The sequence below is a fragment of the Lonchura striata genome, chromosome 17, assembly GCF_050655825.1.
Source record: "Lonchura striata isolate lonStrDom1 chromosome 17, ASM5065582v1, whole genome shotgun sequence".
Lineage (NCBI taxonomy): Eukaryota > Metazoa > Chordata > Aves > Passeriformes > Estrildidae > Lonchura > Lonchura striata.
This window is the reverse complement of record NC_140719.1, coordinates 10,859,633-10,871,726: the sequence shown is the minus strand read 5'-3', so window position 1 is coordinate 10,871,726 and position 12,094 is coordinate 10,859,633. Positions and strand designations below refer to the sequence as shown.

Below are 12,094 nucleotides of genomic sequence, written 5' to 3'. Positions count from 1 at the left end.
CACTCAGCGCTGAGCCGGCCAGCAGGACTCACCTCGGACCACTCGGACATCTCCCACTGGGGCCCGCAGGCCGGGTTCTTGCAGACCTTGCGCTCGTCGGGCCGGGCGATGTCGGCCGACTCGCACAGGTCGCTGTAGACGGAGCTGTCGAAGCCCGGCGAGATCATCTTCCAGCAGCGCACGATGCGGAACTGGAAACCCTCCCCGCACGTCCGCGAGCACTCGCTCCAGCTGCTCGTCTCCCACCTGGGCAGGGAACAGAGCCCAGTGTGGGCCTCAGATTCACAGAGAAACAGAAAGTTTCTAACCAGGCAGAAGCCTGGGAATCTGTTGGAAATAGTGTAAATAAGGGGTTTTTATCTCTCTTGTTCTCCACATTGTTTAGAGTTAGGTTCTTGCACTGTGCACCAATGGTGTGGGTTTGTTTTTACTTCAGGACCTGTCCTAGGTTATAATATTGGGGTGTATTCCATTACCACCTCGAGCTGCAATTCCATTTTTTTCCCTTATCTCGTGAGTCGGAGATGAGTCCCTCCAGGAGGACCTGTTCTTTTAGCCACATGGCTGATAAGATCACAGAGCTCTATTGTGAGATGCTCCGCCCAGAGGGAGGAGTCAACGATGCCATCAAGGATATCAGCGGGGCTGTGCAGACAGCAAGGAGATCCCCTCTTCCAAGAGGAACAGCTGAGACCTTCTCTGCACTGGACCTCCAGAGGGAAACTCCATCAGTCTGCAGGAGCACTGCTGGGACAGAGCCATATCTGCCACCACACCCCAGCCAGCGAGTGTCAGGCTGTATCTCTGACTCTGTCAGTGATTCCTCTTTTGTGCTGTTGTATATATTTGGTTCTTTGTTCCCTTTTCCTAATAAATTGTATTTCTGACTTAGAGCTTCTCACTGGTTTTGCTTTTCAAACCAGGACAGGACCAATGGAATTGGCCTGCATGAAGCTCTGTATAAAGAGCGGTGCACTTTGGAATAAATCAGAATTTTACTCTCTCAGCCTTCTGACTCAGAGTCTCCTCATTCCTGTCCTGCCTCAACAGCGTCAGCCCATCACCCTGTGGAGCAGCCCAGGGGAAAACCCTGGCTGCAGAGAGGAGCAGGCTGCCAGCTCCTCACAGCTTTTCCCCAGGGATGGGAAGCATCAGCATATGTTGGGCTCACCCCACAGCCCCCATCTCGTGCCTGAAGCTGAAGCCAGCTCGTCAGGAGGGAGGGTGGCACGGCAGGGCCTGGCCCGGTGTCCTCGGTGACAAGTGAGCGTTTGTCACCGCGGGCTCTGCCAGCACATTTCTCTGTCAGGCTTTTTGCCCGTGTTTGACCTCTCCTTTTTGCCTGCTCAGCTGAAGAATGGAGAGGACACGGCATCCATCACCCTGCAGATGCCAGCAGTAATGTCACACAGAGCCCCGGTGGGACACACGCTCGTGTCCCACCATCAGTCTGACTCTGCTGAGCACAAGTGACAGGCTGGAAGAGCTGGGATCTGCTCCAAGCACCGCCTGTCCTTTACTGTCCCCTGCCACCCCTGCCCTGACAAGAGAGGAGCAGCTTGCAATCCAAGGAGAAAAACATAAAAGGTCGAGTTTTCTACAGTACAGGAATATTATAGCAACTAAAGAATGAGCTAAAAATCGGAATGGATCAGAATTCCCAGCTCCTCTGGAGGTGGGCAACCCCCAGGTCCCCACTGCTGCTGTTCTCTGAGCAGAGAGCCCTGGCTGCCCCTAAGCCTCACACCCCACCTGGGGCTCCAGGCACAACAAGCAGCCGTAGGGAGATGTCACACATTTGGAAATGTCATTTAGAGGTGTCACCTAACTTCAGGAGGGAAATGAAACAAAGGTCTTCCCCATCCAGATCACGCAAAATTAACATTTTTTCTTCGAAAAGCCTTGCCTGCCCAAGCATCTTTCTGTCTGTCCAAGTGCTGCCAAGTGATCCTGCACTGCTCAAAGCTGGACTTGCTGGGAGCCCCAGGTGCCAACTCTGCCAGGATTTATGGAATTTTTAACCTGGCAACTTGAGCTGAAGCACTCAGGAGGAAACTCATGGCTACCCCGTGATCTCCCAGTGCTCCCCAGTTGAAGTCACTGGTAAATCACAGAGCAGCTCTTCTCCCTCCCAGTGCAAGCCCCTGAAGCTGGAACAGCACAGCCATAAGGAGGGACAGCTTTAGGAGAATCTTAGAACAAAATGCTTGTTTTAAAAAATGACAGCAGAGATTCCAGTCCCCTCAGGGTGGGTGCATTCCCTGCAGCAGCACCATTCACCTCCCCTCGTTTTTCTTGCCTCGGCTGCAGCCTGCCCTGGCTCTCAGCCCTAACAGGAGAGGTTCCAGGAGATCTTCTACTCCATGTCCTACCTGTCCTCCTTCACAGTCACCTGAGCACTCTCCAGGAGCCATCCCTGCTCCCTGGCATCACTGGGCTGGTACTTCACCCTGTTCTCAGCATTCCAGGGTGTGGATCCCGGGATTTACTCCTCCTTTTACTCCTCCCATAGTCTGACACCATCACAGCCTTAGAGTAGAATGCCTTGAGGTGGAGGGGACCCACAGGGGTCATCCAGTGCAGCTCCTGGCCCTGCACAGCCCCACCAACAGTGCCTGGGAGCACTGTCCAAACACTCCTGGAGCTCTGGGGCTGTGCCCATTCCCTGGGGAGCCTGGGCAGTGCCCAGCACCTCTAGGGGAAGAACCTTTCCCTGAAAAGTCCAACCTAAATCTTGACACAGCTCCAGCCATTCTGTGGGTCCTGACATTGGTCACTGGAGAGAAGAAATCAGTGCTGCCCCTCTGTGACCCCTTGTGAGGAACTTGTACGGTGCAATGAAGTCTCTCCTCAGTCTCCTCCAGGCTGAACAAGCCAAGTGACCTCAGTTGCTCTTTGTAGGGTTCCTTTACACCCTTCACCACCTTCACAGCTTGCCATTATCACTTTCTCCTATGGTGGCACCCAAAACTTCACACAGGACTCGAGGAGAGGCTGCTCCAGCAGGGACCAGAGTGGGACAATCCCCTCCCTCTGCCAGACACGGGTCTGTCCTGCCCAAACCCTCTGTGCCCTGCACACCTCCCAGCCTCCACAGCTGGAGTTGTCCAGAGCTGCAGTGTGGCTCCGGACAGCCTGGCTCCAGACTGTGGTCACTGCTTGGAGCAAGAGCCACATCAGAAGGAAAACTTTCCAAAAGATTTCCAGCACAAGCTCCTCTCTGCACCAGCTCTTGCCCCAACACAAGCAAACCTCAGTGAGGTTTGGGATGCTGGAGGGATCACAGGGCTGGGTTTGTGGCACAGTTTGCAAGCTCAGCCCCTCCACCCAATTCACTCACATGTTTTCCAGGATGATCCTGCACTGCTCAAAGCTGGACTTGCTGGGAGCTCCAGCTGCCAGCTCTGCCAGGATTTATGGGAGTTTTAACCTGGCAGCTTGAGCTGAAGCACTCAGGAGGAAACTCTTGCTGCTTCCCAGATGGAATTAAGGGAGGAGGGATGGGGTGCTATGAGCCTTCCCTGCTGCCCCCCAAATCCACTCAGGAGGAAACTGTTGCTGCTTCCCAGATGGAATTAAGGGAGGAGGGATGGGGTGCTATGAGCCTTCCCTGCTGCCCCCCAAATCCACACCAACCCTCCCCCCAAAAAACACCCAGGGCAGAGGAAGCACAGAGACCCCAGGAGTGCCCTGTGCCTGCAGTACCTTGGCTGGCACTCTCTCCCAGCACAGAACTCATGGATGGGCTCGGGCCGGGTCATGGCATCGCAGTAGGTATCGTCCACTTCGATCCCATCGTAGCGGACACACATGGCATAGGTGGACATCACTCCTGGGGTCAGAGAGAGCACACACACACACAGCAGGGTGCTTGGTGAGCTGCACATCCTAACTCTGCTGTTGTTGTTGTTGTTTTTCTGGTTATAGCTGCATTTCTCCAAGCTTCCTCCCTGTGGCAAGCAGGAAGCTGGAGTTCCTGCCCTGTGGCATGGGTGCTGCTGGAGGGAATATCACAGCAGCCACCCCACCAATCTGAGCAGTGTGGTTGAGTTTGGCCAGCTCAGAGGAGGGCACGGCCACCCCTACCAGGGCTTGCCACCAAAACCAATATATGACTAACACATTTTTATAGGAAATACTCAGGGCCACGAGTCTGCTCGGCAGCTCCCACCCTGCCAGCCTGGTGGGTGGAGGAGACAGCGAAAGGTCCCCAACCCTCTCCATCCCCCACTCTCCCTGTGCATTACCCATCCCTTTGCACCAGGTGCTCCCCAGGTGCATGCAGAACTCCAGGCCAAGACAGGGATCCTGGGAATTTGGCAAGGAAGGTGCTGCCCCTCCTGCTCCCCCTGCAAGGCAGCGGCAGCCGGTGCCGTCAGAGCGAGACCTTTTCCCCCACAGCCTCCCGTGCCAGAGTAAATGTTGGGAAGTCCATTCTGGGACCTGGCTGGGGACCAGGAGGCTGCTCTGGCTGCAGGTAACAAGAATTGCAGCTCTGGGGAACATATGGTTTACATGAAACTAAAAAAAGATCTACAGCTCTTGACACGGCCTCGCCTCTCTGCGATATGTCAGTGAGAAAAGGCAGCGAGGAAGGAGAAATTTGAGTTAAACCTCTCTCGGCTTGCTGCAAACCAGGGCACACCAGGCTGGCCCAGCCAAGGGAGAAATTTGTTCAGAGGGGATCAAAGAAGTCAAAAATGTCCCAGAACACGTGGATAGACAGGATCCTGGGGAAAGGGATCACAAAGCTCCTGCTGCAGGCACGAGGCTGCTGGACCAGAGCAAATGCTTAAAATGTAAAATCCTTGCATTTGATCTTTTAAGAGATGTCTCTGAGATTGTAAACTCCTCTCTCCCGCTCCTTTCCCTCTTTTTAATTCCAGAAGCACTGCAGGCTCTGGATAATTTCAGGGGCAGCACAGACAAGTGCACAACCCACACACCTGATTAATCCCAAGGGATCAACAGGACCCCCTAACCAAGGGGTGAGGGAGGAGATCAGGTGCCTTGAAGCTTTCCAGGGGGCCAAAAGGGAGGAATTAATGCAAAAAAAGGGAATTTCTGCCTGAAGAATAGAGGCTCAGTTTCGATACCCCTGGCATCTCTGTCCCTGTTCCAGATTTACACCTTCGCAGCCAAGCTCAGGCTTCAGGGTAGAAGGAGTGGGAGAAACAAAACATAATCAAAAAGCCAAATGCTATTGTGCTTCCTGCCAGAGCTGAACAATCTTTAAAATTTCTCTCTGCAGGGAAGCAGCTGAGCTTTTCAAACCCCTTGAAGCTGTCAAAAAGGTGAGGAAGAGGGGGGTAAAAAGGAGGCTCAGGACAGGTTTGGGGATCCCGCTGAGCCCCAGGGGGGACCCAAAGTGATGGGAAGTGAAGGCAGTGCTCAGAGCTTCCCAAAGGGTTTGTTTGGAGGGATGATGGACAGGCTGGGCACCACCTCCTGGTCCTCAACACACCTGAGAGCTCAATGGGGTTTGCATGCTCAGCCCCCAGCTCCTCTCCCCACCTTTGCACCCAAGCACAGCAGAGCTCACAAGATCCCTTAAACATCACCAGCTCCTTCCCATCCCTAACAGACAGAAAATGGACTCACACACCAGGTGATTTCAGCAGGCTGTGCAGAATTTGGCTGCTTCTTATAACTACCTGTGGTGCATGTAGAGCTGCAGGGTTCATGGGAGGAAAGCTTCCACCTGTACATGTCAGCAGCACTCACACCTTGGCCCTTTCTTAACAACTTCAATCTGTTTCTAGCGATAAGCAAACAAAACAAAACAAAACAAACAAAAAAAAAAGAAAATAAAAAAGAAAGAAACAAAACAAAACAAAAACAAAAGGCATTTACAAGGCGAGCGGTGACAGCCCACGACAGACACACACATCTGGCTGCAGTTCGGTTGGGTGTGGGTTTGGGAGGGGATGTGCTTGGTTTGGCTTTGGTTGGGTTTGGTTGTTCTGATTTTTTGGGAGGTTCGTTTGTTTGAATCAATTTTTAATTTTTTTGAGTTTCACAACATACCTGTCCTGAGCCCCAAGTAGAATCCCCAGCCCGGTTAGAGGCAGAGCTTCCACTGTCTAGAAATAGAGAGAATGGGATAAAAATACCCACAAGTAGAAACAGTTCAGAATTTAACAAAAAGTTTGCATTTTCTGCTCAAATACACCTGGCCCTCGGCACACAGTGACTAAAGGTGCAGTATCTCCTCCCCTGTGTCTCCAGGGCTGGGCAAACCCACTCGTGCTGCTCAGTGCAGCAGAGATTTTGGCTGCTCCAATCTCCAAAAGCCAGCACAGGAGTTTCTGAGCTCGCCCCTCAAAGCCCAAAGATTTTGCCACTCTGCTTTTTTTTTTTTTTTTTTGGTCTGATTTATTTTGCTGGATGTCAAGTGGGGAATTTGCATCTCTCAGCTCCACGCTGTGCTCAAACACAAAATGCCACGGGGACAGGAGTAACAGAGTCAGCCTGGTGTGGGCAAAAACATTTATCCAAGCAGGAATTGCAGCTGCTCCCCGTGCTGGGAGGGGGGAACACCTCAGGGATACTGCACCTTTACAACAAAAGTTCTCATACCTTTGTCCAAACCCTTGAAACAGCTACACTGGAATAGTGTACAAGGTTGTATCCTCATATCCAGTTGTCTCTGGCCTGGCAGGATATGCAGCTTGTATGATTTCTAGGCAGCAGAAGCTCTGGAATTGCCTTATTTAGTTGTTTGTAAGAAAAAGTTGAGGTCCAGCCTATCAAATCAACCTTGAAAAGGACACTGTTGAGAATCCAGCCATTTCCTTTCCAACCCACCCTCCTTCCACCGCCAGCACTGAGCCTCCAGAAGGATTAAAAACAACAACAATCTCATTTTCCCTGTTGATTTTGCCTCTGTCAGTTTGGCAAATGGTCGCTTCCTGCGCTTGAAATGGAACTGAAATGGATGTGACTAATTTTTTTTTTGTTTTGGTGGAAAAATAACAACCTCATCTCAGTAGAAATAGTGTTTTATCTGCCACAGCAGCTCTGCCTGGGGACCCACACCAGCTCCTGATCCCTGTGCCACCAGCTGCCACTCAGCCAGGAGAGGACTTACAAATGACACTTGTCATTAAAACACAGTCAACATCTGCTTTTTGTACTTTAATTTGCCTGCAAATATTACCCAGATCCTCCAGTCTATCCCCTGATCTCCGAGGCACCAAAGTAAACACCAAGTTATCCTGTGACCAGGCCTCCTCGGTCTTTAAAAGGAGAAAATCTTCAAAATAAGCTTTATCCCACATCTGAGGGCTGAACATCTTTCAACAGTGTCCCTTTAGTGTATGTGATCCTAAATAAAGAGCTTCTATGCATGACAAGGTCCCCGGGACAAGATCTTTCCAGAGGAATCAGACATTTGGGCACAGGGCAGCTCATTTCCAGCAAAGACAAAACTGTCGCTTTGTTCTCCTCTCAATGCAGACAGCAGCCCATTGTCCAACAAAACTGGGGGCATTTTCTCTTTCCTTTTAGTTTTCCTCTTTATTACGAGCTAAATAATAAAGTCATGCATTTGTTTCTTGAGCTTTTGATCAGCTTTTCAAGCAAAATACAGCACCAAAAATTAGCACTTAACTGAGTTCTGGGCTGTCCCTTTTCCCAAAACAGTTCCCACAGTGGAGGAGAAACCCTGACAAATGCCCACAAACACCACAGATCAACATCCACAGTCTCTGGCTCCCATTTCTGTGTTTTATTTTGATTTTTGTTTCTAAGCAAAGGGGCAAACTCGTGACTCCTGTTGCAGTCCCAGCCCTGGCTGCACGTTGGCATGGAGGGGAGCTGGATCTGTCCCAGCACACCCCAGAAAGGTTTTGAGCTGCTCCAGGGGAGGAAAAACAGCACAAGAGCCACCAACCCATCCATCCCAGCTGGATTTGTTTCCAGAGAGGGAACAGGAGAGCCCACAGCAGTGCAAGGTGCTCCTGGGTGCCTCCAGCCACACTGCAGTGCCTCAGCAAGAAATGAGCTCCTCCACCTCTGACCAGCACTGTCCCCCACGGGCAGGCTCCAGAGAGCTGAGCTTCCCTTGCTTGTTCACTGACAGGGAGTGAAAATGAAAAAAAAGCCACAATCCACCCCAAACTGATCTTGGGAAGGACCTGGGGGGGTCTCAAGTCCAAGCTCTTGCCCCCAGATCTAAGCTGACCCCAATACCAGCCTGGGCACACAGGGCCTTGCCCCTTCCCAAGGATGGGAATGCCTCACTCTGCCTCACTCCAGGACAAGAGATTTCCCTTGTGTCCTGTTGGAAAGGATGGATAAATATAATTGCCTGGCAAAAGATTCACAATAGGACAGCCAGGATGAAAACAATCCTCCCTACTGGCTGGACAATGCCCTTACCTACAGATAGGTCCAAAAGTCAAATGGACTGTTCAATCTCACCCCCAAAATGTACGGTTCATCCCACACCTGTAATCCTCCCCTGAAACATCAAGTGTCTGTGACCCCATTGGCCCAAGCCTTGCTCCAGCCCACCTTAAAGCTCCTTGATAAGGGGTCTCGAGGAGCTAGATGCCCTCTTGGATCTTCCCCTCTCTTGGATCTTCCCCTCTCTTGGAATCCCCACTCTCTTAGAACTTCCACCCTCTCCTGGAGCATCCTCTCTACCCCTTGTCTCTCCCCTCTCCCATCCCAAGACCTTTCACCATCCCTAATAAACCAGATATCCTAAGAGCAGCCTTCAGAGATCTCTCATCTCCATTCATCAAAGCCATCCAGGAGCACAACCATCCCTACAATGTCCCATCTCTGTTTCCTCCAGCACAGTTCTGGCTGTCCCCTCCAGCTCCCTCCCTCCTGTGGGACAGCTCCAGTCCCCAGATCTCCAGCCCGTGGCACAGCAAATCCCACATCCCACTGGCAGTATGGGATTTATCCCCTCTGGTGCCAGAAAGAACCTTAATCCTGACTTCAGGGGCTGAGCTGGAGCTCCTCACCCTCATTCCCACCCTGGAGATCCAGCTGAGTGATCAGAGTGACAACAGCAACTGGGCTTGAGGAAATAAATTTAAAATTTGGGGAAGCAATAAAACCCTGGGAACAGCCAGGCTGTACTGACACATCCCATCCCACCCTCTGGAAAGTTGTTTCCATCTCTGGCAAGCTGTTTTGTTGCCTTCTTCTCTTCCTCTCTCTTCTTTTTGTCTCCAAACAGAGGCACCCCAGCTGCCCCCAGTCTGCCTGCACTGGTCTTTCAGCCCCCCACCAGCAAAGGATGGAGCCAGAAAGGACCTGAGCCTCTCTCAGCCTTTTGGCTGGTGTAAAACTAGTCTGGATATCAATGTTTTGATCTGAAAAATTTGTATTTTGTTCCAGAGAGAGAGAGTAGGGGGAGAAGAGGGGACACAGTAGAACAAAACCAAGGGAAGAACAGGTGGAAGATGATGTCGGTGCTGGCTGACATTCCTGAAGGGGTTTAAATGACTCTTATCAATAGCTGGGCAGCCAGGAACAGTGCAAGGAGCTTTTTAGCATCCCAAAAAGCTGCACTGGACCCACAGAGTTCTCTGACTGTCCTGTAAAAGCCAAGCTGCTCTGAGGGCTGAAGCTCCCTGTACTCCCAGGAGGTAGGAAAGCACTGCCCCCATGTCACAGCTGCTGGGGGACAGTTTTGGGGTGCAGGGCAGCAGCTGAGGGGACACAGGGAGTGTGATGGGGTCCAGGGGAGCCCCAAGGGGCAGGGCAGTCCCCTCCTTGCCCCAGGGCAGGGCAAGGGGAGCTGAGGGCTCTGCCCTCTGTCAGAGAGGATGAAATCTTGCTTTGGCAGCTGAAGGCAGCACTCCCAAGCCAAGCCACGAGGAGAGATGATAGATTCAAGCCCTTGGCAACGTCTTCATGTTCTTATCATTAAGAAGCTCGTTGATCCATTTGGCTGCATGGCCATTTGCTTTAGCATGAGCATCTTTAGCATAACGTACTGGAAGTTGTGGGTAAATCCAGCAAACTCTAACCAGAGGGAGCATCAGCTCAGGGCTTTGCATCTCCTCAAGCTCAGCATCTTATCCTGTGTTTTACAGGTCTGGGGGAGGCTGACAGGAGGCTGGGGTGGGACCCAAATCCACACCTGGCTCTGGGACCTGGATAAACCCGAGGCCCCAGTGTCAGCTCAAGCTGCCCAGGGAGTGCTCCCATGTATAGGAGGGCTAATTGGTGGGCTAATTGCTGCTGTGAGCACTGGCCCCATCTCAGTCCCCATGTGGCCACACTGGGAATGAGTTCTGGGCTGGGAATCAAGGCTGCTCCCCAGAGAGCCCTGGGACATCTCAAAAGCTGATAGATACAGGCTTGGGGATCAGCACCTACCCAAAACTTCCTTCCACCCTTCCCCAGAGCAAAACCTGCTGCTGTAGCTGCATGAAGCCTTTCTTTACCTCCCCACTCCCACTCAAGCCAGCCAGCTAAAGGAGCCCTGAGGTGATGGTCCCAGTATCAATCAATGAGCTGCTGCTGCAGAGTTTGGATATTCCTGACCAAGATGTGACTCCCTGAGCTGCTTCTGCAGCTGCTGAGAAACAAATCCAGGTTGTTCCTGCAGGACCTGCAGTGGAGCTCCTGGTGGCAGGGCCACGCCTGGGAGCTGCTGGAAGCATATTCCTGCCATCCCAAGTGAGGAGGATCATGGGTGGCACTCAACAGGGTGGGTGGAAAGGGGCCAGGACCAACTTCTGCTGCATCAGAACTCGGAGGAAGGGGCTGGGGAATGGGAGCAGGATGTCAAGTGAAGGCAAATGGAAGAGGCTTCTTCCTGGCCATGGCTGTGACAGCAGAGAGCAAGGCCCCAGCTGACAAACGCCAGCATGGACTTCAGCATGCCCACTGAGGGGAACATCAAGATTTCCTCTTGCCTAAATGCTCTCTTGACTTCCTGCTCCCAAACCTCTGGCCCTTCCTTCCAAATTAACTCCCAACAGAACACTTCCACCATCCCACCCCCACTTACCTCCTGCTTCCAAAGAGATGGAAACCATGCATTGAGCACAGGGCTATTACGAATCGAGAACAGCAATAAATTGGATTGACTGTAATTAAAGGCACGTCTCCTACCTTGCTTTGTGGGTTCTGTTCCCTTGGGGGCTGCTCATGGTGACGGTGGCGTTGGGGAACGTCTCTGCAGAGGTGTTGGTGGCTTTGCCATTGCTCAGCTCCATGAAGGTGCTGTTGACCGAGTAGGTCACGAGGCCATCGCTGTCCTCGTAGTCCACGTAGAGGCTGTCAATGGGTGACCCCACCACGTTGGTCGGGTCTCCCTGGGCGAAGATACTGTTCATGGTCATGTTGAGCAGCAGCTCCTTGGAGTCCGAGGTCTTGCCCAGCAGCTTGTCCGTGATGGCGTTCTCCAGAAGGAACTCCCTGGAGGTGTCGCCATGGTCTGTCTGGTAAGTAGACCTGGTTACGTTTGAATCTAGATTGGAGCCAACAGGGGGGAAACCACAGTGACAACCACAAAATGCATCGAGGCTGGGAGGGAGAAGCAGCCCGGAGCAGCGGGGACGCGCCGGAGCCTGAGCAGCCGCAGGGGTTGGGTTCAGGGGAGGGGGAATCTCATGGGGTTCTCCAGGGGGCTTATCCCGCTGTGGTGTGGCCAGAGGGGAGCTCAGCACCCACCAGCACTGCCCAAAGCAATAGCAGAGGTGAAAGGAAGGTGCTCTCCTGGCCCCACAGCCCATGCAGCCATGCTGGGAAGGCACTCCAGGCACTTTGGGGGTGGGATGCCCAAGGGACTAAAATAGGAAGGAGTTTCTGGGGGCTTTGGAGGGGTGGGAAGTGATGGGAGATGTCATGATGGGGAATTTTGTGCACCCAGGGCTCCCTCCTGTCCTTGGCATGAGGCAAAGCACAGCAGGGCACCAGCAGGGAGATCTCACCCAGTGTCCACCCCCCACACGCTCCCACCAGAAACCAGAATCTGAAGGGCAAAGAGGATTTGTGAGCAGAGATGTTTTAAAAGAACTTTCCGAGGTTTCCAAAACACAAACCAGCAGAACCACCAGAGGTAGAAACAGAGCATTTCTCAACAAGAGCTCTGAGAAGCAGAACAGTGAGGCCCAAGTCT

General features: G+C 52.4%; 1 protein-coding gene across 8 annotated transcripts in view; it reads right to left on the bottom strand.

The window, feature by feature from the left end:
* Positions 1-12,094, bottom strand: part of ADAMTSL2 (ADAMTS like 2) — a 65,375-nt gene that overhangs the window by 9,127 nt on the left and 44,154 nt on the right. For 6 of the 8 annotated variants that reach the window (XR_014958859.1, XM_085594193.1, XM_021543566.3 and 3 more), the window contains 4 exons: positions 11,086-11,443; positions 5,655-5,758; positions 3,706-3,832; positions 33-246 (listed from right to left, as the gene is read on the bottom strand). Coding sequence is in view for 7 of the 8 variants with exons in the window: in XM_085594193.1 (XP_085450319.1) it covers positions 33-246; positions 3,706-3,832; positions 5,655-5,758; positions 11,086-11,443 (803 nt within the window). In the remaining variant the exon portion in view is untranslated. The remainder of the gene's footprint in view (positions 1-32; positions 247-3,705; positions 3,833-5,654; positions 5,759-11,085; positions 11,444-12,094) is intronic. The other 2 variants (XM_085594191.1, XM_085594192.1) reach the window with 1 other exon arrangement.